The sequence below is a fragment of the Tyto alba genome, unplaced genomic scaffold (genome assembly GCF_018691265.1).
Source record: "Tyto alba isolate M040663 unplaced genomic scaffold, T.alba_DEE_v4.0 Super-Scaffold_19, whole genome shotgun sequence".
In the NCBI taxonomy this organism is placed as follows: Eukaryota; Metazoa; Chordata; class Aves; order Strigiformes; family Tytonidae; genus Tyto; species Tyto alba.
Genome location: NW_024881281.1, coordinates 10582323 through 10604938, shown reverse-complemented (window position 1 = coordinate 10604938; position 22616 = coordinate 10582323). Strand labels below are relative to the sequence as shown.

At 41.1% G+C, this 22616-nt stretch overlaps 2 protein-coding genes across 5 annotated transcripts in view; both read right to left on the bottom strand.

The window, feature by feature from the left end:
* ANKFY1 (ankyrin repeat and FYVE domain containing 1) overlaps positions 1-15359 on the bottom strand; it is a 34403-nt gene extending 19044 nt beyond the window's left edge. Inside the window, exons 1-7 of one of the 2 annotated variants that reach the window (XM_042791490.1) lie at positions 15284-15359; positions 9926-10118; positions 8231-8349; positions 5702-5837; positions 4048-4171; positions 2344-2493; positions 1247-1412 (exon numbers count right to left, since the gene is read on the bottom strand). In XM_042791490.1, coding sequence (XP_042647424.1) covers positions 1247-1412; positions 2344-2493; positions 4048-4171; positions 5702-5837; positions 8231-8349; positions 9926-10118; positions 15284-15293 — 898 coding nt within the window. In that variant the 5' untranslated portion in view covers positions 15294-15359. Of the gene's footprint in view, positions 1-1246; positions 1413-2343; positions 2494-4047; positions 4172-5701; positions 5838-8230; positions 8350-9925; positions 10140-15283 lie in introns of both variants that reach the window. The other variant, XM_042791489.1, reaches the window with a different exon arrangement.
* A 1345-nt stretch (positions 15360-16704) lies between these two features.
* The window catches only part of UBE2G1 (ubiquitin conjugating enzyme E2 G1), a 29115-nt gene continuing 23203 nt past the window's right edge, over positions 16705-22616 (bottom strand). For 2 of the 3 annotated variants that reach the window (XM_042791505.1, XM_042791506.1), the window contains 2 exons: positions 22191-22314; positions 16705-20004 (listed from right to left, as the gene is read on the bottom strand). In XM_042791505.1, coding sequence (XP_042647439.1) covers positions 22228-22314 — 87 coding nt within the window. In that variant the 3' untranslated portion in view covers positions 16705-20004; positions 22191-22227. Of the gene's footprint in view, positions 20005-20125; positions 20162-22190; positions 22315-22616 lie in introns of all 3 variants that reach the window. The other variant, XR_006165217.1, reaches the window with a different exon arrangement.

The window sequence follows — 22616 nt, the reverse complement described above, 5'->3', positions numbered from 1 at the left end:
GGAACATGTGATTGTTAACAGTGATTAATTCACTGACGCTTTGGTTACTGAAAAGCAAGCATTCATTCTCAGAGCTCTAGCTCAGACTGAAAGCAGACATTAGAACTAGAGGACAAATGCTAGTATTAAGTATGAAGAGCAGCTTGCTGCAATCTTTCTAATGCTCTATAGGGCTGCAGCCATCACAACACTGACCTATGCCTAGAAGGTCTCCTACTCCTGCTGCTGACGTTTCATTCACAGGATCAGACACCAGCATTACCCTGTTTAGATATATAGGAGATTAAAGGAAGAAGTCGGGAGCTGTATTTTGAGCTCATAGATCTTAAACTCCTATTAAGAGTCCAAAAGAGCTTGGTGTTAAAAATAAACTCATGTTTTTAATTTGTAACACTACAATACCCATGAGGTCCAGTCACAGGTGAAGCTCCTGTTGTGCCTGGCTTTCTGGAACAGACAGGGCTGCCCAAGGTAGCATTGCAGGCAACTAGTAACACAAGGTGTTCACTACAGATTTTTACCAGCCTTTGGCCACAGGCCAAGATGCTGCTGCTCCAAAACCTTCATATTAATGTGGCCATGGCAACCAGGTCCCACTGTGCTCCAGTTCTCATAAGATGCATTTTCCACTCTAAGGTGGAGAACAGCTCAAAATAATCATGTAGTTGTATTTGGACTCCACTCTGATAACTCTGCTGCTCTTCACCGGAGCTCTGAAGATATTCAGACTGAGTAGAAGCACCTCCAGCTGCTCCTCATCTTCTGCCAGTCAGTTTTTCCTCCCCTAAAACTGCTGTGCAGTAGCAAGGACCCTTGCTGTTAACCACAATCACAAAGCAGCATATGCTGCCTTTAAACCCAGGTCTAGAAAAAGGCTTAATTTTTATTTGTGAATAGGCTGTCATGCTTAATTCAACTATATGTCAGAAAGACATTGTGTTGTCAAATTTGAATATTCTCAGTATCTCCCTACATTTCTTCCTTTAGCAGACAATACTTCACTAGATTGCTTCTGGATGTCATTAGTACAAGTTCCGTTCACCAGCCAGCAGGTTAGCTTTCAAATCCCAAATAAGAGCTTGCTTGTTTAAGTTTGAAAAAAAAGAAATAGGACAAAGTTCATCCTCAACTACAATTTTGTAGCTGAATTGTCAGCTACAAAGTGACACAGGAATAGACTTTGGAACATATATTCCACACTAGGAACAACTGCAAGTTAACAAGGTTTCATATCCTATTTGCTTACCTCTTTGGATGGCTTTATGTAATAGACTCCAGCCTTTCTTGTCTGCCCTATCTACGTCAGCCTTGTAGTTGACCAGTGTAGTTGCAATACTCTCCAACCTTTGGGCGAGGGCTAGGTCCAAAGCAAGATCTCCATTGTGATCCAATTCATTGAGCTTCCCAGGAAGCTACAACACAAATCCAGTCAACTGACGTTAGTCAGAGGTATGCTCACCAGCCCAACATAGTATTCTAACAGCCCGTTCCAACTACCATAATGCTAGACCTTCAGATCTAATGCAAAATGCTAGTGTTGCATTTAGGTAAGTGAATCTTACACAGGAAAACAATCAGCAGACTAGCATCACCTCATGCGAGTCTACCCAGAAGGCTGTTCAATGAGAAAACAGGAGTTCTCTTTGCAAATCCTGTTTAACTCACAGGAAGCAAGACTAATACACTCTTAAAAGATGTTACCTATATAGGCATATTCAACATAGTACTAGGAATAATTACTCAATTATTCCTTTAAGATACCTGAAACCTCAATTGGATTAGCACTTAAGGGTGCTAAATCCTGCTACAGTCCCAGCTCCCAATTAGGATCCGAGGCATCTTAAAGGACTAATTAAGGATTCTTGATAATTAATACTTGAATAATTCTTCCTTCCCCCTTGTTGGGGGACAATTTATTTGCTAGTTTTTTTTACAGTGTTCATCCAAACAGAACAAATAACTATTACTTCAAACATGCAATAGAAGAGGAAAAGTCTTCATTCAACGAAATGATGCTTACTAAACTGTCATGAAGTGGCAAAGTTGACCATTATACCATTCAGCTTTAATCGTGCACAGCAGTATCAGTTCTTAGATTTTATTAGACATAATCTGTTGTATATAAGATGTTTTAAAAGTGTTATGAATCGCTTTTTAATTATGTTTTTATGGAGCCTTTACTGCCAGACCTACATACATAGAAGTAGCTATGGCAAAGATAAACATCCAAATAAGAATCAGTGAAAAAAAAAAAATTCAATAACAAGGTTCAAACTCATAGTTAGAATCTAGTCATTTGAAACACCAAATTTTAGAAGATTGATCAAGTCATTCTTACTATACCTGTGAATCCATTTCAATAAGATACAAAAAGACTACATCTTCTCTCTCAACTTTAATAGCCTTATGCAAAGGATATTCTGTCTTTGACTTGAACATTTTATATAGTAACTGAGCACTCATGCTACTGAAGTCTTCTTTACGCAAGTCATCCTAGAAGCAATGAAGAAAAGAGTAAGCAATACTGTTTTATTTATAAACAAGGCATTGCAGAATGTAATTATGAAGTTCACAAAACAGGTTCAGTGAAAAGCTCCATGTTGATAACATCGTAACAAGCAGGAACAATCCAAGATAGCCTTTTAAGACTAGGAAGAAACACTCAGGAAGTTTTACATCTTACATTTTAGTTTCAAGGTCAGTTAGTGAAATTTTTGTTCCCTTTTGTCTACAGACATGGAAAACTAGCATTTTACCAGGCATTAAACATATAGTCTCTAAACTAGTTGTCCATATGGACTTAAATCACAGATTAGAGTTCTCTGACAAAGGCCTACATCTATTGGAGACTGACAACTCCATAGAACTTTGAAAAACTCTGAATAAAAGTAAACAGAAACCTAGGAGAATAAACACTTTAGGCTTGAGTTAGTGTTCATCTGACTACGCAGAAAGAACCTAATTTCCAGGGAGAATACAGTGTCAAAAGTTAGGAACCATAAGCAGGAAAGAGTTAAAAAGGCTGACCTGCAGGTTCACATACAAGAATCTTTTTATATATTCACAGATCAAAGCACTCCCCTCTGCTTTAACATTAGACAAAGAAAAATCCACATATGGATGATGCTTTTTGGATTTAGAATAATCTAAATCCTCACAGACTAGTCTGCTATCGACAAGTCTTAGTTTAAAGGCTAATCCATTACTTAGTTAACCAAACTTTCCTCAGAATAACAGATCAGAGCAAGTGAAACTTCCAAGTTGGTTACAAGACTCCTTGCTGCTGCCTCCATTAGAGAAGATAAACTCCTCCCTGGTTTCCAGGGATTATTTTTAGAAGTAAAAGCAGGCCTCAGATTTGCAAGATGTATAGACAGAGACCAACTATGGATGAACTTCTAAACAATTTCAGAGTCCAGATTTAATAAGCAACCCTCTTCCTTACTAGAACACGGTCCCTTTGGATTGGCTCATGTTTAGGAAAGCAAGATGCTTTTTAGTGAAGTATTCCCAATGAACAGAACAACTCTTCAGGCTATAAGTTAATTCCCCCCAGTCGAGATATTCACACCAAGATAGACAACAGACATAATGTCTAAAGACAAAAAAAAAAAATCTTAGAGATGAAGACATTTAATGTGCTTTGTTTTAAACATATGATTATGAATTAGTACTCTAGAGAATACCAAATAACACAATGTCAAAAACACACATTATAAAGATAAACAAGACAGATGGGAAAGGAAAAGTCACTCCTGACTCAGAAGCAGCTCCTTCACTCACACTACGGGCAGGGCAGGCAGATCCAACAGCTTATCAACACTGTTCCTCCTTGTAAACACATAAGGGTCATCTTAACAGGTCACCTTAGTCATGGAAAGTTATCAGGAATCCATATAATCCCCATCCCAACTGGGTATGCTAGCATTTAAGCATTCAAGAGACACTCCTGAGGTTAGACAGTACAGTAAATTAAGCAAATTCTACTGATTAAGTTCGTATACTCTGCAAACATTTTTCCTCTTACTTCCTTCTGATAGTACTTACCCAGTGACTAGCAATTATCTCAGCACAGTAGTTCAGAAGAGTGCTAGCGTTCAGCTCCTCAGCAGTCTGATAGAAACGAATGCAGTTCCTGACATTAACTAGTGACATAACTCCTTTTTCACATCTGTCAAAATAGGAAAGACAGTGCTCAGTAATCGGGAAACAGCTTTACTGTAATCACTCTCCCAGGCTGTAACAGCGTCCTACATATTCCTCCTCCTAGATGCCAGAAGAAAATGGCTTGGCCTTGCTTTACTATAAGGCTAAGCAGTATAAACACACTTTAATCAGAAGCCCTGTAAGACAGTCTCTGTAAGAGCAGACTCCTGTTAGAGTCCATCTAAGCCAAGGTCCCATGATAGCACTACACACTGCAGGAGACTGCAAGTGGAAACAGACATCCTAGTTCTCCCAAGGGAGCAAACTGCAGTTCATTCACTGTTATGAAGTAGGGAAGATGTCTATCTTTACAAGTACTATAGTGATCACAAGCAGCTTTTGTGCCAAACCTAGAAAAAGGCATGCCAAATACAGCTACTTGTTTAATTAAGAGAAGGGATAAGCTTTAACAGCAATCCACCTAATCTTTACAGGTATGAAGCTTTTAGTTTGAGTTTATAGGAAGAAAATCCAAGGCCCTCAAAAAGATGATGAAGTTAAACATGTCAGTGATCTCCAAGCAGATATTAACACAAAAAAAATTGAAATACTTGTCTCGAGGTGTAGATAACTACGAAGCCATCTAATAATTCCTAGCAGCATACTGTACATGGACTTGTCACTAGACTACCATGACCAGACAACAACTGTGAAATGTTTAGGTAGTACAACATGAAGACAGTTTGAGGCTGGTACAAAGCTTGAGAGCAGTTTTAGCACTGGCCTTATAGATGACAACATCTTTAGTCAGAAGACCTGGCAGCAATTTAATTTGCTTCATGTTGAGTCACACTTAAATCATAGATTATGAGTGCCATGTACTACTACAGCCCCAAACACCCTTGGACAAAAGTTTATTGTATCAAAGGGTGCTTTATCTTTGACTAAATTCAAGGCTTCAAAGTTGTACAAAACTTGAAGAGGTTTCAATTCATACATTCAGGCTTCTCACTAACTCTGAATGGTTATTTAGAGCACTCTATACATTGAAGATAACAACCCAGCCCCTACTAGAATGATGTAATCATAATCTCCTCAAAATGGCCAAGCATTGTACTATTACATCAACCATCTTTATGAAGAAATGTTGCCACCAAGATGCACAGAACAGCTATTTAAGTTAAAAATTTTTCATGTGTGGTATTTTAATATGGCAAACTACTTGCCCTATGACTCTTCCTAGCATTCTCTTCAACAATTCCTCTCTTGCAACAATCCAGAACTTGTTCCTAATATCTCTACTCCTTCTTAATGTCAAATTAGGGTTATTAGTTTGACTGGGAGAGGAACTGGAAAGCAAACATAAAAGCTATGAGAAAAAGCGCTACAGGTTAACTGTAGTGCAAGGTTTCATTTCCTGTGATAAACTCAATGTTATGCTGCATTACCTTTGAAAAAAGCAAAGTTTTATCCAATTGCCAGCAGCTACCATCTTATTTCTGTTCAAACAAGGTTGAAGAGGTCAAGAAGATTCAGTGTATTTACCAAGACTCACCTCTCCCTAAGCAGCTGGAGCTGAAATTTGTTAGCTAGTTTCATGAGCTCTGTCAAGAAGATATCATCTTCTCTTAGCTCAAGTTCATCTGTGTAGATCCACCGCAGCATTGCCATGGTTACCTCTGGGTCAGCATCTGGTACAGGGAGCAACAGGGATTACTACAACACCCAGAACAATCGCCTATTCAAGCAGTTGCTATTCCTCTGACTGTTAAAGTCACAGCTATCATCAAGAAGAGTGCCTCACTGAAACTGTCCTGCTTTAGTTCAGTCAAAACGTCAGAAGAGAGGTAAAACTGCTCAGAAGATGAAACTAGTAACAACGTTGGCACCAAACAGGAAAACCTTTTTTCCACTGAACACTGTGCAGAATGCAGAGCCCTATAATGTATACCTGCTCCGCAAGGATTGCGTATTTAGGGGCCAGTGATGTCCCTTTACAGCCCTTGGTCCCTCATATATGGCTAAATCCACATCTACAGTTGACAAGCAAAAATCCCCTTTTCGATTTAAGAATCCTCCCTCTTTAATATTATAGTCACATGTTATGAACTGTTGTGTTCCAGTAAAGGTACCTGCACCTTGGTAATGACTACAAAGTACTTAAAACTGCTGGAGACCATTTCTAGGAAAGGTGAAAAAAAATCAGTTTAAGAAGCTGATTAGATTTCAGGTGTTTACAACACTGATCACAAGTCTGATGTTTTTACACAGGAAGAAAACTAGAAGCCTATACCACAGGACATGAGATAGACAAGCCTAAAGGCCAGGGACCTTTGTCAACTAGTCAGAAGTATAGTGACAATCCTACTTACATGGATGTAGATGAGAATTACTCCACAATGTAAGATCAGACCAATTACAACAAAAAATACCAATCATTTCAAAAAAGAACATTAGTCCCTTAACTTGTTTTGTTTGTTTTTAAAATGAAAACACACATGTTTAACACACTGAAATACTCATCCTAAAACATCTGCTATACATGGAGGGTTGCCCCAGATTTGCAGAGTATCAAACAGGATTTGGCAAAGCATGTAGACTGCCTCCTAAGAACAGGAGGTTTTAGTAAGGCAAGTATCTTTTGCTAGACTTGAAATAATGAGGAAACCTACTTGAGCTGTAATATCAGCTCTGCTTTGGCAGAGATAAGAGTTCATTTTCTCCCTCCCAACAAGAGAACCTGTGTTCATCTCTTTCTACTCTTCTTAAAAGAGTACTCGTCTTAAGAGGAAAAAATTCCGCATATTACATGAACTCTAAAAACACTCAGTTTTAAATACTGTCTGGATTCTGGCAATCTTAGCTTGCAAGTTCTTAAGAGAACCTCTTAAGAAAACCATGATAGTTTTTAGGGAACAGCTTGTTGTTCGCTACAGCTATTAAATAACCTATTCCTTATGCCATTTATCAAATTTCATAAAAAAATCAGTTTTATACAGGGGAAATTATCACTTACTAGCACTTATTTTAAGGACCATTCTATAACAGGAAGTGTTAGCATCATTAAACATGCAAGACTGCAGGTACATTTGAGATTCTCAGCCTAGCTTAAGTGTGGAGCTAGAAATGCTATGGACTGCCACTTGCAACAAAACTACAATTAACATAAGAGCTTTGTGGTAATAATATTTTGTTAACATAGCACTCAGTTTAAAAACTCCCTGGCATCTGTTTTCTTGTGGCTGCAGAAAAATCCATAAATCCTTTGGTAAGAGAGCCTGTGCTGTCTCACAAAACTAGCTTGCTGTGACTTGCTTCTTTCCAGTTTGTCTACACTTAGGATTCACAATAAGATTAAGTGCAGAAAGCGAAGCCAGTGCTTAATATTCAACATGCCAGCCAGAAAACCTGCTTAACTTCATGCCTGTTTTTATTGCTCACAAATTAATTGTATAAGACTCTTCCATACTGTTAACTACAGAAGAAAAGCCTGTCAAGAGGTTCAACCTGCACAAACACTGCCCAGTGTAAGTACATGCAAGGAACAGCTACAGTAGAACAAAACAGTCTTGTAGAAGACTGTTTTTCAGAAAACTTCTCTTCCTCACCTATTTTGCAAAGCTATCAAAGTGCCATACAAAATACTTTTTGATAACACATTGGATTTGAACTCATTTCACACACACGCTGTGTTAGCAAGCAGCAAGGTATTTCCATGACACACTTCAGAGAAATCAAGCACACTACCTCAAAAAGCCCTGTCCTTAGAAAGGAAGAAGTCAAGTTCCTCCACATAGATTTGTTTTTCATTATGGTTAGTTGACTCTAGAAAAGACAAACATGCCACCACTCTCAACCCCTGTTCACTAAAGAGAAAGAAGGTAAGTAATTGATTTAACTAGCACTAGCACCAAATTCACAAGTGAACTACCATGTTTCAGAGACAGAGCTCCATAATTAATGAATTAAATGCCACTTTCTGTGGACAATAGTAGTCCAAAAGGTATACAAGTGACCTCTTTCCAACAGGCCCCTTCATCAGCCCACCTAAAGACAAGCACCATATCACTAAGCAATGACTGACCTGACAGATCCAGCTCTTCTGTTGAGGCAAGGTTGGCAAGACTCCAAGAATCACTGCGGGCCGCCAAGACAAATTTGTGAGCACTGATGTGCTTGTCCCCAACCTTTATTTTCAGATCACTGATAAAGAGAAAAAAAACATATACATGTATAATGCAGATGTTCACTGTGCTTAGATAACACACAGATTCAGCATCTTCATAGTACCTATGTCCTGGTATCCACATGTAGATTCCAGTTGCTTGAGACATCAAAACACATTTAATTGGTTAAATAGAACATGACACCAAATAACACGATACTTATTTTTCTAGGGAGAAACACAATGAGTCATTAGTATTTAAAGTGGTTGGTTTGTTGGGGTTTTTTAATCATCTCAGAATAAACTACAAGGGAATTACTGCAGAAGATAGGAAAATCCAACAGTCTTGAGGTTAAATATTTATGTCACAGTGTCCATACTAATACTGTTATCTAAGCATCAATGGTTTCTGGCCAGACCAGTAAGAGAACAAATGATGTTTGACAGCAGTGTGAGTACAAGGCAGACTCCAAGAACGCCTCGTTCTCAGGAGACCAGCTGTCAGGAACACAGATTTCACCCTAACCCCTTTCTAACTACTAAGGATAACTTGGTATTAAAGTACCTGCCCTGTTTATTTTAAAGTCCCATAGCTTGCAAATGCTCTGACTCTGGAGGTGTACTTTCCAGACCATTTTCTAAATCAAGACACTGCTATAAGCTACGTTACAAAATACAGAGATGTTACTTAAAACTTTCACTGGGACTTGCTACCTTTCTTATTTTATGACTTGTAGGTCCTTTTAGACCACTATTCTATGCCTTTAAAACTCAAAAGCTGAACAGAAATAAAATGATCCAACTCTTCTGACATGCTATCTAACAGATCTTTTACCCAGCACGCTATAGTAAGTTCTTGTCAGGCACAGAGCCTTTTCTCAGGGAAGCTTATGAAGAGATGTTAGGGGAAGGAAACGTTAACCAAAACCATCTATTTTCCCCTTACATGACTGAATTCCTTTACTGTATTGGCATTGCCTTCAGTAACAGCAAAGAAATTGGTTAAATGTCACTGTAATCTAGGAACTAAATCAGTTAAGGGATCTGAAGTATTGAAGGTGATCCTTAATGTGCCTATGGAAAAGAAACCATTAAACCTAATTTTGTGTTGAGATTCAAAGATACAATATCACATATATCACTGTCTAAGACCTGTTATATCATACAACCAGACAACTCAATTTAATCAGGCTTCTTTACCCGCAACAGGAATACAGAACTGGTTTCAAGGACACACCCTTTCAAGAAAGGAGGGCTCTCCAGCTGGTAGAAGGTACATTGTGTAATTATTCCACCAACAAAGTATAGAACAGTTTCAAATTACTTTTGTTCCAAAGAAGCTTTGCTGTTTACAGTGAAAATCGACATTTAAGACAAATTTAAAGAAAACTGACTGTCTCAGAGATGAACTTCCACTTAGAGCTCTTAATTCAAGACTTGGACTCAGTATGCTACTTGATCTTAGCACACTCTTCCAACTGCAATTGGAACTAAGGACCCTGTTCATACCAGGCAGTAGAGAAAGAACTTTCCTTGCCTAAGACTAGTACCTAGTGCAGTCAATAAAGCCAAAGGTTCCTGTAATGTCCCTTTCCCCAAAGGGAGATTTCTTACCTGTACTGCTCCTGCTGATAGAGTTCAGCTACAATGGCAAGAAGTCGACTGATGAAGGTGTCACTGGCATTGTCTTGGTTAGCCTTGGCAGCCAGAAGATTGCATCTCCTTTCTGTATCAACCAGTTTCTTCTGCAGTTTTACATACTCCTGGCGGAGAAGCGTCAGGTGCTTTTCCAGCTTCGCCACCTCCTCTGCAGATGCACACAGTGTTACTACAAAGTTGAAACATGCACACCTTCATTTTGCATCTGAAGGTAACTTAACCCTACAAGCACATTATACATCTAGTTTAATCATAGAACACTCTGGTAAGTCTCTCCTCTTCCACACTACTCAAGCATCTCGGCCCCAGTATGAAACCTTTTCTTTGATATCATTGCTAGCCATAAACACATCAAAAAATCATCAGAACAGTGACAGAAGCCACTTACAAAGAAAGTTCCTGAATCCTGTCCAGTCAGTAATGCCACAAGCTTTCAAAAACCGTGGGAGTCCATGACTATGGGAATTATGGTAGGGTAGAGGACTAACTCTTCAGTTCTTACCCATTTTTTTCAGTTATGACGCTGTCTGACTTTACAGCTGAGGCATCAATCACAAGTGAGCATTAGAACAGTTCCTGACATAGCATGCCTACCTCCGAGTACATAACTGACCTGTTTAGAATTCCTCACCCTGTCAGCTACAAAACTCCTTAAGAAATGGTCAGAGTGAAAAACAGATTCTCTACAGAGTCTATGTTTTAAAGGTCAGTCAAAAAATCTATAAAACTCCTCTTGCTGCTGGCACACACACACTCCTCCATTGGAGGCACTGCACTGACAAGGCATCACTATGCAGTCGGGTCCATGGCGGCTATTTCAATCCAGGAGTAGCACAGCAATAGCACCCGGGAATCTGATCCCTGATCAAGTATTTCCATCCCATTGCAGAACTCGCTTTTCTACCACACTTAAATGGTCACTCCACAACTGAGCTCAATCCAGGCCACCTGGATGAAAAACCTCTACTTCACTGATGGAAGGAAACAACTGTACAGGTGCTTAAAAGCAGTCCAACTTATGAAAACTACTTATGGACTAGTTGCACAAACTATATGTAGCTATCAAGCATCACACTTAATTGATTATTTCCCCCCCGTCATTATTTTCCAAACATGGTACAAATCCAAAACCAGTCCTAAAGTGAGAGGGTGCAGGGAGGAGAAATTTGGAAGCTAACCAATGATCGTAAGTGGGAAAGTTCCTACAAGATTACTCCCTACCAGCCAGGAATTCATTATTCAACATTTTTTCTCAAATATTTACTAAACAGAAGTCGCTACTACAAACAATGAGAAACTGAGTTCTATTGACCAATGTTTTTTAGTTGCTTCTGTAGAAAAGTTCAACAGCATAGCTGACCTTGGCTTAGCTTCAACACAGGTCCCCAGGGCAGAGCATCCTTCTCTAGCTCAGCGGCAGATAGAATGCCTCATTTAATCTTTCCCCTATGGACTGCTGCAGCAAATGCTCCCCCATAAGTCTTTTAACTTAACAACTGCTGTAATGGATAAACAGAAGGTAATTTACCCTATTTTCTCCTCAGCTAATAGTACTTAAGCAGGTTTGGCAGTGTGCTTCCTTCAACAGCCTTTTATTTAGCTCCATCCTTTAAAAGTTAATAGATACCATCTCCTTTGGGATTCTTTCCTTATTCTATGACTTCAGAGTTGCACTACCAATACCACATCAACCCTCAAACAGGGTTTGAAATGCTGTTCTGGTCTGTCTTTCTATCTAAATGCAGTTTCAGCATTCCCAGAACTAGAAGGACACGTCTCTTGAGCAACGGCTGCTTCCTGACTGATTCATAAGGATTCCGTGTCAAGGGTGGCACAAAGCAAGCCCCACTGTTACAGCAGGGAGAGCAGAAGGCTGACGGGAGCCAAGCGTGATCACTGAAAGACACTTTGAGAACTGCGCCAAAAATTAGTCTGCGAACACCACCACTGTTCACACAGTGAGACTTTTAGATGCCACACAAATTCAAAGGCTAATAATAAGAAGTTGACTGATGAATCTCACAGCATATATTATCTTAAAGAAATACTGCATCTTCCAGTCAAGCAATGAGAGTGTGAAAGTGGGAACAAAGAATTGGTACCAGAAAGTAACATCTCAAATACTGCCATTTTGTCAAAGCCAGCTCACTGGCTCCAAATTACTCTGAAATGAAAATGCAGAAGTACCTTAAACCTGAAACAGCAGTACCTTAAGCTTTGTGCATAACCGACAATCAAGCTTGTTACTGCTGCTTCCAGGGCAATCCAAGACAATCACTAGTGGCCGTGAAAGTACCTCAGAAAACTGAAGCTTTGAGAAATCTTGTTTTCAGCTGGACAGCATATGCTTCCTGCAACCTCAGTGAGAGGGGATTGATAGGTATTTGCCTATTGTAACAATTGCAAGAGCTGGAAAATAAGAGTTTCTCTTATTCTACACAATACACACACCAGTTGCATAGTAGCTACTACTGCACACTTTCAGACAATATTTGATCTTACAGCACATTTCAAGTACACATTCAAGACAGTTCTCAATGTCCAGTTAATCAACATTCACTGCAAAAGAGTAAATCTTCAAGTTCTCCCTGTACACTGTTCATTTAAATAACTAGTAAGAGTTGCTTAAAATAAGAATTGCTTCAAAAGCAGAACCTGCTCAATCTCAGGCAGAAGCACCACCTCTCCTGGTTTACTATTTACAGTCCTCAACTTTGGAAGATCAGGGAGAAGTGTCATCACTTTTTAAAAATCAATGTAAGATGATCATTGTACCTTCAAGCTGGCAATCATTTTGGCAGAGCACATATTATTGCAAGTCCACATTATGTATGACTATTCACCTGACTATCTCCCAACTATAATGTACAATTACTGCATGCATACACACATCTAACAAAGATCCTTGCAGCAAGACACTGAAAGGACAGCCTTGCTGGAAGTAAGACTTACTGGTTTTCCAGTAAGTCTCTGGGTAAACATCAATCCATATGCATCAGTGAAGAGGATGCCTGGGTTCAGCAGAGAGGCATACATAAAACAACTCCTTTTCTGAGCCCATAGGCCAGGTATAAAGTTAACAGATGACTAGACAGAAGAATAAAAGCACTGTTAACAGCTTTCTAGCAGCTAGACTAACATCTCATGAATTGGCAGAAGTTTATGTTCCATATCAAACACTTTGAAGAGGATTTCAGAAAAGGCTACTGACACTTTCTTATAGGAGAAGGCATAAAAGTACTCAAGGGCGACGAGATAGCTGAATCCAAAGAGATAAGCAGGGAGGCCACAAGCAGTAGGGTGACAGATAGCACATACCAAAAACTAGAGGGAGGATCTAGCGGAACCCATTACACTGCCCATCCCATACATCAAAAGCAGTCACAGAAGCAACATAGATAAGCTTCTGTTTACTTATTAAGTGGAGCCGAGTGAAATATTTCAGAAAAATATATTATCTCCTTACCCGCCTCAAGCCAGGTCTTTCCATCCACTGCTCCACACTCTGCTCCCATCTATCTCCCCAAGGCTGAACAAGTTACTTCTTTCTTGTTCCTCCTCATTTTTGCATGCTTACTATCTTTACCCTGACAACCATCCCAAAATACTACAGCATACTTCCTGCTGCTCTAGACTCAAACATTAATTCAACAAAATTATTACCCATGTCTGGATGTAACCTAGTATCCTCCAGTACTGGTAGTACAGAACTCTCACAGAAACTACAAAAGCAAGCTCAGCTCTTGACTTTATAAACTGTGCAATCAATCTGTATCTAGTAATTGCAATAAATCTAACTCAGGACTTCTGTACAGAGAAGCAACACTTTCATAAGAAAAAGCACTCAGCTTCTGAGCAGATGACCAGTTTGAGAAGCTCCCTTCCTTAACAAGCCTTCACTTTTCAGCTGACTCTCCAATACTATCAGTTCTTAACTAGAAAAGTGGTTCTGCAGAGAGGTACTCTGAAGGGACAAAAGGAGCCCCTTCACCCAAATATCATAAAGAACTGTGTGGGGAGAGCTACAACTCCAGCTTATTACTCCTGTTCATGCAGGATTACCCATTGGTCATGTGCCTCCTTTAGCCAAAAGATCAGAGAATTACATGAATTAGGGAAGAATCTTTGAGAAGTACAGATGTCTGAAACAGGACTTGCACCACCTGCAGGTTCATTCTGCGGAGCGGGACCCTGAAACTAAGCCTCAGATCCTTGAGGGTCTCAGTGGGGAAAGTTTCACCACCTGAAAAGATCTTTGGCATCTAACACCCACCGGAACTGGGTCACCAAAGCTTAAAGACAAGCCTAAGATGCTGGTCAGCTAAGTATGAAACAGTGGTATTTCAGCACACAAGAAGTTAGGAGTTGCTCTGAGGATTTATTAAGCCAGCTTGACTGCAGCATCCTCTCAGCTGATGCATGCCAGAAGATCAGCATCTGCTACATCCTAGTTAATCTTCCACAAGTGGTTTTCAAATTCCACCACTGTCTGACAGTTGCACTTCCAAGAGTTGAAGGCTGTGCTTTTAAGAATGCAAGTTAGGGCCTTCATTTCCTTTGTAACTTGGGGCATTTTAGCTCAGTTTGCCGACTCAGTTTCCTCCAAGGAGGAAAAGAGGAAGCTTCTGTCTTGTAGAATGGAGCAGGACTGTAAAAAACATAATTTCTTTTTTTTTTTTTTTTCAAAGACCGTTACCTCAGTTAAATTACTTTTGAAATGGTGTAACTGACAGCAAAACCAAAAGCAGTCTAGGAGTTCTGCAGACCTCATCAGAGCCCGAATTTGACAAAGGGACTCCCAGCAGCAAGTGACCAGGAGGCTGCAGCACAGCCTCCCCCCGCCTCACTCCAAGAAATTCCGCCGCTCGCAGCGACTCGGCCCAACGGCGCCGGGCCCTCCTCCCCCCGCAGCCCCGGGACAGGCGGCATCACCCACCCACCTGACCCACCAACCGCGGGGAGCGGCTCGGCGGGGTGCCCCGGCGGCCTCCCCGCCACCCACAGCAGCGGGCAGCCGCGGCTCCCCCCGAAAACCCCCTCTCCCGAGAGGCACAGGCGCCCGCGCCAGGCCCGCCCTGCCCCCGGGGGTGCTACCCCGCGGCCCCGGGCCGGGCCATTCCACGCCATTTCACGTTCACCTCGGGACGGCCTGCCCCACCCGCCGAGGGCAGGGCCGAGCCAACCCCGCCGAGGGAAGCGGCAGGAGCCCCACACGGGTGCTGCCTCCGGAGAAGCCACCCCGGCCGGCGCCGCTCCCCGCGCACCCAGCGGCCGCGGCCCCGCCCGGCCCCTCTCCCGGGCTCCCCCCCTTACCTTCCGCCATCTTGGGTCCCGGGCCAGCCGCTCTCGCGAGAGCCGCCGCCCGCCCCGCCGCCCGAGCTCGGCGTTCTCGCGAGACTAGAGCCCCGCCCCGCCCCGCCCCGCGCCGCGGCGGGGGCAGCCCGGCCCTCAGCAGCCGGCGGGGCCCTCCCGCCTCGGCTCTGCGCCTCACAGCGCCGGCGGTTGGTTGCAACAGCTCGAGGGGGCTCCCTTTGCCCCCCCCGCCTCCCCCTGCCCGGGTGAACCCCCAGGTGTTGGCTCTGGAAGAGCGCGATGGCCGCGTTTGCAGCAGAACGCCGTCGGAGCCGGAGGGCTGGGAAGGAAAACGCCCCTTACCAGGGAAAAACGCGGCCGTGGCGTCACCTGCGGGTCCCCCGGAGCCGCCGGCGTGCGCTGCTTTTAGCCCGCTGCAAAAGCAACGCGTGCCCTTTCCTGCTCACCCGGTTCCCGTATGGCTAATGGAAGTGCCAGCGTGGGGTTGCAGTGGGATGGGGTGTCCAGCACGCAGCTGTTTGCTGGTGCCGTCCCGCCTTCGCTGCCGGCACTCGCTGCTTTTGTTTCAGTCAGCAGCCCCGGCAAGTGCATCTGTGCCCCGCGGGTAACAACTGTGGTTGAGAGTCGAGACACACAGCGACCGGGGAACAGCAACAAGCTCATTTTCTCAAGCCGTGTGTACAACGCAGGTGACCCTCGGTTGTTGTCAGTGCTCATGGTCTTTCCTGCCTAGATGCAACAGAAATACCAAAATACACTTACAAAACAGTTCTTTTATTTGCTTTAAAGAGCAAGTTTCAAATATTTGAGCAAATTATGCACAGTATTGTTTTACAGACATAATTTTCTCCGGACTTTGTCATTAAGTGATTTTTGAAGTTGCTCTGCCTCATGTTTTCCGTGCCTGCTAGATAAAACAGCAAAACCAGAATTAGGGCTAGATCTAGGACAGCCACAGACTATAGTTTCTGTGGGTCATAAAACACGACCTATCTAATTTTTCACAGCTCAATGACTGCTACACAGCTAACTTACACCACTGCTTTATGGGTGCTGTTGAATCTTGAGTAACTGTGAGGAAACAGTTACTACTGCCTGATCAGATTTGGTCTTAGTTGAATTTTTGAGTAACAACAGAGATCAGATTTCAAACTGAGGAATCTGCAATCTCATCTTTTGTTGATTTGCCTGGGCAGGAAGCTGTCTTATTACACCCTCTCTTTAAAACCCAAGCACCTTCCTTCTGGTATGGTTTGAAATCACTCGTGCACGCTTCTGAAGACGTGCAGAAATTATGAGACCTGTGGTGCTCGTGTTTGCACTGCGATGGCGCTGCACTGAGAGCAGTGCACCAGATGGTACAGACACAATAAAAGTCCATCCCCCCACTGGCCTACCAAAAAAAACAAATACTCTTATAATCACTTAAGAATTAATGCTCTCCATTTATTGATCGTCTAGTTTCAGTAAGCAATTTCTAGGCATCACAGCAGGAAAGAATTTTAGCACGGCAGCTGAACAGCCCTTCTAATTTTTACAGAGATCTTTTCTGATGCATAAGGGGCAGCATGGAGAAACATGAAAAAGGAATTAAGATGGCTGTACTACTTAGATATTTACTAAAATTCCATGCTTTGTTTTTCCTTTTTCCCCAGTGATGCAGTGTTATCTGGAAAACAGGCCACCACGTGCTGGGGGGAAAAACAGAACAAAAACTCATCCATAATTACAACCCTCCAGCAATCCAGAAAAAGTGTAACTGATGATCCAGCAAGCTGACATCCTACATAAACTACACTAGATACAAGAGCTTGATACAAGTGAAACTGAGTAAGAATGCTGGTTTACTCAATTGTTCAACAAATGCTCTAGTACTACTTGTACATACTGCATCTCTCCATTGGTGTTCCTACCTTGAGACTACACAGAAATTTCTGGTCACATCGGTAACCACCATAGGCAGATCCCTTTAATGTGTCAGGCAAGAACAAACAAAAAGCCAACTGTGATCACAGAAGAGTTAAATGGGCCATTTCTGTGCCTGCCAGAGGCTTTCTACAACCTGGACATTTGGCACCAGACCCTTGGCTGCCTCTTTCATTAAGCACTAGGCATTAGCCATACCTGCAGCTCATACCTCTTAACAGTATCCCACAGTAACACTCCTTCCTTTGGAATATTTGGGTCATGTGGAATATCGAACCATCTGGGTAAGCCAAACAGAAGTGGGTTTATATTTGAGTAATTCACAAAGAGGGGAACCAACACTGCTGTGGAATTAACAGTTCTTCCATACCACTGATGCAAGACTAACATTTCCAGGCCTACACCTTAAAAGAACGAACAAGCAGCTCTTCTAGAGAATAAATGAGAAAAAGAAAGCTTTAAACTATTTAGTGAAGTTTACAGATGAGTCAGTTGTGAACTGTATGTGTTACTATGGAATACAAACCGGAGAACACCATTGAACTTGCTGAAAGCAGCAAGTACCAATTACCTTGAATCGCTGCCAGCTCTTTAAATACACTGTGGCAAGGCAAAAGGGGGGGCAGCCTGTCAAGGAAAAAGTCCACTGCTAGATTTTGGAAGACAGGCTTGTTCCCTGTGTTTTGTTTATAGAAAGAAGGGCACCACACCACTGAAATTCTGCACAATCCCAACTCTTGGATAAGCAAAAAAGGGTAGTCAGCTGGTGGGCACGAAACCTCCTCCCAAGCAATTTTAGACAAGCATTCAAATGGGAACTAAAAATCATCTACTGTGGGCACCAATAGCTCTGAAGTGTTGCACACTACTGCCTGCCTATACTAAAAGCAATTTTAACTAATGATTTCTCAAAATAATTGGTCACCAAATACATAAACATAGATGTGTTTAACAGCCATGCTTACTTAAATCACCTGTAGAAGGAAGCAATACCTTTAGTTGTAAGTCATCTTATACTTACTAAATGGCTTTTTTGTCCCATATGGCTGTCATGCCACTAATAACTGTCACCACCTTCCACCCAGCCCACCCCACAAGAAACCTGTAATATATGCCTTTTAATATATGCATGTTGCACAGCAACCTGAAATGAAGTCAAGCCAGCCAGCAAATTAGTACTAAAGGCTTCTTACAGGATGACTCCTTAACTCTGGAACTCTTGATTTATTAGTGGGTTACTCTGTGCTGTTAAAAGCTGTAGTAAACCTACAACAGAGCAGACAACAGTCAAGTAGTTGGAAGTTCCTCTATAAAGTTTCTTTGGTAGAAAGGTATTTCAGGTAGGCTTGGAAAACTCTTGTTACCAGATGCTCCAAGATTAGTATTTGCTCAGTGGAAGGCCAAAGATGGTTACAATAGGAAGAAAGCTGTGTGTTTTGTTTGCTTTTTAATTATTGCAAGATGAAATACAGTATGACAGATTCAACAAATGTTTGCTGATGTTATGGTGTTGAAGATGTTCAGGTAAGTTGTGCTCCAACTGCAGTTACCCTTCCTATTTAGATACTCAAGACAGCCAGTTTGACACATTATTATTGGAAAAAATTATATTTTGGAAGAACTCACTACAGAAGGTGACAGAATTCCAAAAATCAAATTACATGAAAATATACATCGCAATTTTCTTTATACATTAGGTGAGGAAAACTCTGAAGTAGAAGGCAAAGAAGATGAAGGGCCACAGAATAGAGAAGAGGGAAAAGGAGGGAAACTATTTTTGATACCAAACCCAGAAGTTAGTCATTTGAAAGCCTACAGATGTGCATGCTTGAACTCAACCTTGAGAAAAAACAAGCCTCCCCCACACACACCCCACCCCACAAACAGGCAATGAGAAAGGCAAAAAAAAAAATAATTATAAATTCACCCATAAAAACAGCTCATTCCTATCTTGGACTAACTTAGTCAACTGAACTTCCAAATGAAAGCGCTCAAGTCCCTTGGAAGTTAAAAATCCAGCAGGCTGCTCAAGGGTGCTCCATGGCCAGTTTTATTGCTATACCCAATTCAAGAAGTATGTGCAATTGGGTTTAAAAAAGGGCTTGGGGGTGGGAAAAAGCACCTTTGAGACTACAAAGGTCATCATAAAAGAAGACACAAGTAATTAACAGCAAATCCTTTCAGGGTTTAATTAAGAAAATTTTAAGTTCTGATGGGGGAAATAAAAGGGAGCACATTTCCAAAAAAAAAAAAAAAAAAGATACTAAACTTTAATAAGCAAGAGATTTTAATTAAGCCTCAGTGGGTCAAAGGAAAATTAAAGAGGGGGGGAAACCAAACAAAAAAAAAAATAACTTTATCCTAATTGATTTTAGTTTGACATGCTTCACAAGTTGTTTTTTTTTTTTTTTTAAACTGCTAGGAAACAATGAACAGGGAGAGAAAAACCTGCTAAAATCTTTAGAATTTACACAATTCTATTCCTAACTACAGACAGCATTATTTGGTACAATGTGTATTTGTGGATGTACATGAACAGTATATATATTATCCGGATCATGTTGTGCTATGTACACATCTTTACAATTCTTCCTGAAGGTTAAAGCAGTTCATTAGATTTCAAAATGTGTAATCATCTTGTGTTGGCACTTGTTAGGCTCTTGTCAGCATTGATAACTGGCATGTTTTATTGCAGCCCAGTTCCAGCCAGTTTGCCAACTTGTAACAACAGAAGTCCAGCAATAGGTGGGTAGAGTGCAGGAAAAAAAACAGTGCCATGTTTCTCAATTGGAGACCTACAAAGAAATAACAAGTATTAAAATAAAACCCCTCACCATCCTCAATTGCTTTAAAGACGTTAAATAGTGTTTCAAGTTCAAGGCAGATAATCATTACTTGTTCTAGAACTTTACATACCTCTAAACAGAAGATGCATAAATCCAAAATCAACACCTGAGAAAGACTTGAGTTAGTTCAGCATACTGTGTATCCATGCTCAACTATCAGGCTCCTGGTACTCATGTTGCTTGTCAAGTGCATAGCATGTAAACATTTGATTATTCACACCTAGGGCTAAACACTTGTAGATTTATCATTGAAACTTCTGTGTATCGCCTACTGTGAATGATGGATGCTGCTTCAACAGCAAAGTGCAGTACAACATGGCACAGCAGTGCTTCATTAAGCAGTAACACCGCAGCTACCAAGTCAGTGTGCTCATTTGAAGCCAGCTATGTGGCCCCTTCTCATCCAATTCATTGCTCATCACTTACTTAGGAGGAGTCACCAAGACTTAGAAAAGCTTTTGCCTTCCAAAAAAACAACATAGCCAATTACTTAAATATTTGTCATGAGCATTGTTTCACTATGGCCAAGTTTAACATGGCAACAGAGCTGAGGTTAGTTAAGGATACTCTGGAGCATTTCTCACAGTTACTCCCTTTCTCTAAGGCAGAAAGAACTGTCAGCTGCATTACAATTCTTACTCTAGTTATAGGCAGTTGTACAAGACACTCGGTTCCTTTCCTTAGTCTTTTGATCAATATTAAGCATTTTTCATGCTTTCACTAATACTGGAGAAAGTTCCACTCAGTCAAAGCATTTCTGCAGAGAAAAGACACTGCAGGACTAGTTTATCACAGATGGAGCCTTCCCCCCACCTCCAACCCCCCCAGTTCTTACAAAAGTATAGGAAAGAAAATATCTCCTGTACAACCTTGGTGAAGAAAAACTAACGGGCAGGAGCATTTAGTAAGTTGTTCAGACAGTACAACCCCTTTAAGCTACATACAGTGCCGTATTTCTCCCTCCCCTCACCCCCAAGTTTTGTATGCAGAAGCTAACTAGTACATATGGTTTTGGGCTTCTCCAGCCAAGTGGGTCAGAGTAGTTTATTTGTCAAACCAACCATTACGGAAAAGGCAGCTTTGACATGAAACTCTGTTTTGCTTTGAAAAGCACAAGTGGGAAATTATTAGCTAGCTGAGGAAGTTTTTCACTGTCATACCAAGATTAAAGTGACCAAAGGCCAGGTATTTAAAGGCCACATTTTAATATAGAGCTTTCTACTTACTGTAAAAAAAAATTTAAAATAAAAGTCCCGTTAAAGCTAGGATGGGATTGTTCAAATTAGAGTAAGTATCTTGAGTCAGAAGCTCATTTTTAACAGGGTGGCATAAAGTATAAATATTGTGTCAGATACTCTCACGTTAAAACTTGTCCAGGCTCTCAGATATGCTACCGTTAAGTTCAAAAGCAGAATATAGCTCTTATTCTGAAGCTATTCCTAAGCTTTCCTCAGTAAAAAAAAGTTTTTTTGGCTGCTGAAGAAAACACCACCTTTCTTGATATTGATGGGTAATATCTCAACTTGATCCCTTCCAATATGCAAATAGGCTTTCTGTTAACATTCCCATAGGTACACCTGAAACAGTCCTTTCCAAATGGTTCCTAACAAACTCTGAAGACTTATTTAAAACCTACATGCAACATGCCACCAACATCTGCAGGGTAAACTCCATATATATATATATGGAGTTCATATATACTTATATATATATATATATATATATGAACTTGAGATAGCAAGACAGGATGCCTTTAAGATTCAAACAAGTGTTCTTCACTACAATGAACATGAAAGAATGATTACTCCCTTCCATTACAGTTCTAGTAACCCCTAAGCACTATTAATAAAGCAGGATGAATACTGATAAAGAGAACTTCAACTTCTGAACAGCATAAATGCAAGAGTACTAGAGAAGTTCCCCGGACTTGGCAAAAGGGGCTGTTACTGCACTTGAAAATTCTTTTAGTCTTTAGTATCACATACAGCCAAAGAACTCCACTGAGATCATGCAGCTGAGTAGAACAGTTTTGGGTTTTTTTGCTTTTGAGGAAAAAAAAAAAAAATTAGTTCAGCAACACTTAGGCAGGAAATCCTCAACTCAGGTAACTGACTGGTCTTTAGAAGGATACTTACCCTGAAAAAAGTGAAGCTACTAGCTGCTGAATAAGTGTCACTCAAAAGCAGTTTCTTGGCTTTTTCTTACACAGCGGGCAACTTTTCTTTTAAATTCTCCATTTCTGTCTTCTCTCCATTCTTTCTGTAATTGAATAGACAGCTTTCAGATGTCAGTCCTATAACAACGTACAAGTTCTAGGAAGACTCCTGGCGTTTATGTTTTCTGACCTTAGCCATCTAGTCAACACCTAAATTTGCCTATAATCATTGAGCTAGTCACTGAAAACCTATGATATTCAGGACTTCTGAAAGCTTGCTCAGAGTTTCCATGCATGCTGCTCACAAGACAGTGAGGACACAGCCTTTGCCCCTTGAATTTTAGGCATTCTCCAAGACTAACCTGGTGGCTACCAACATTTCACAATGTCTACCCTGAAATCTATT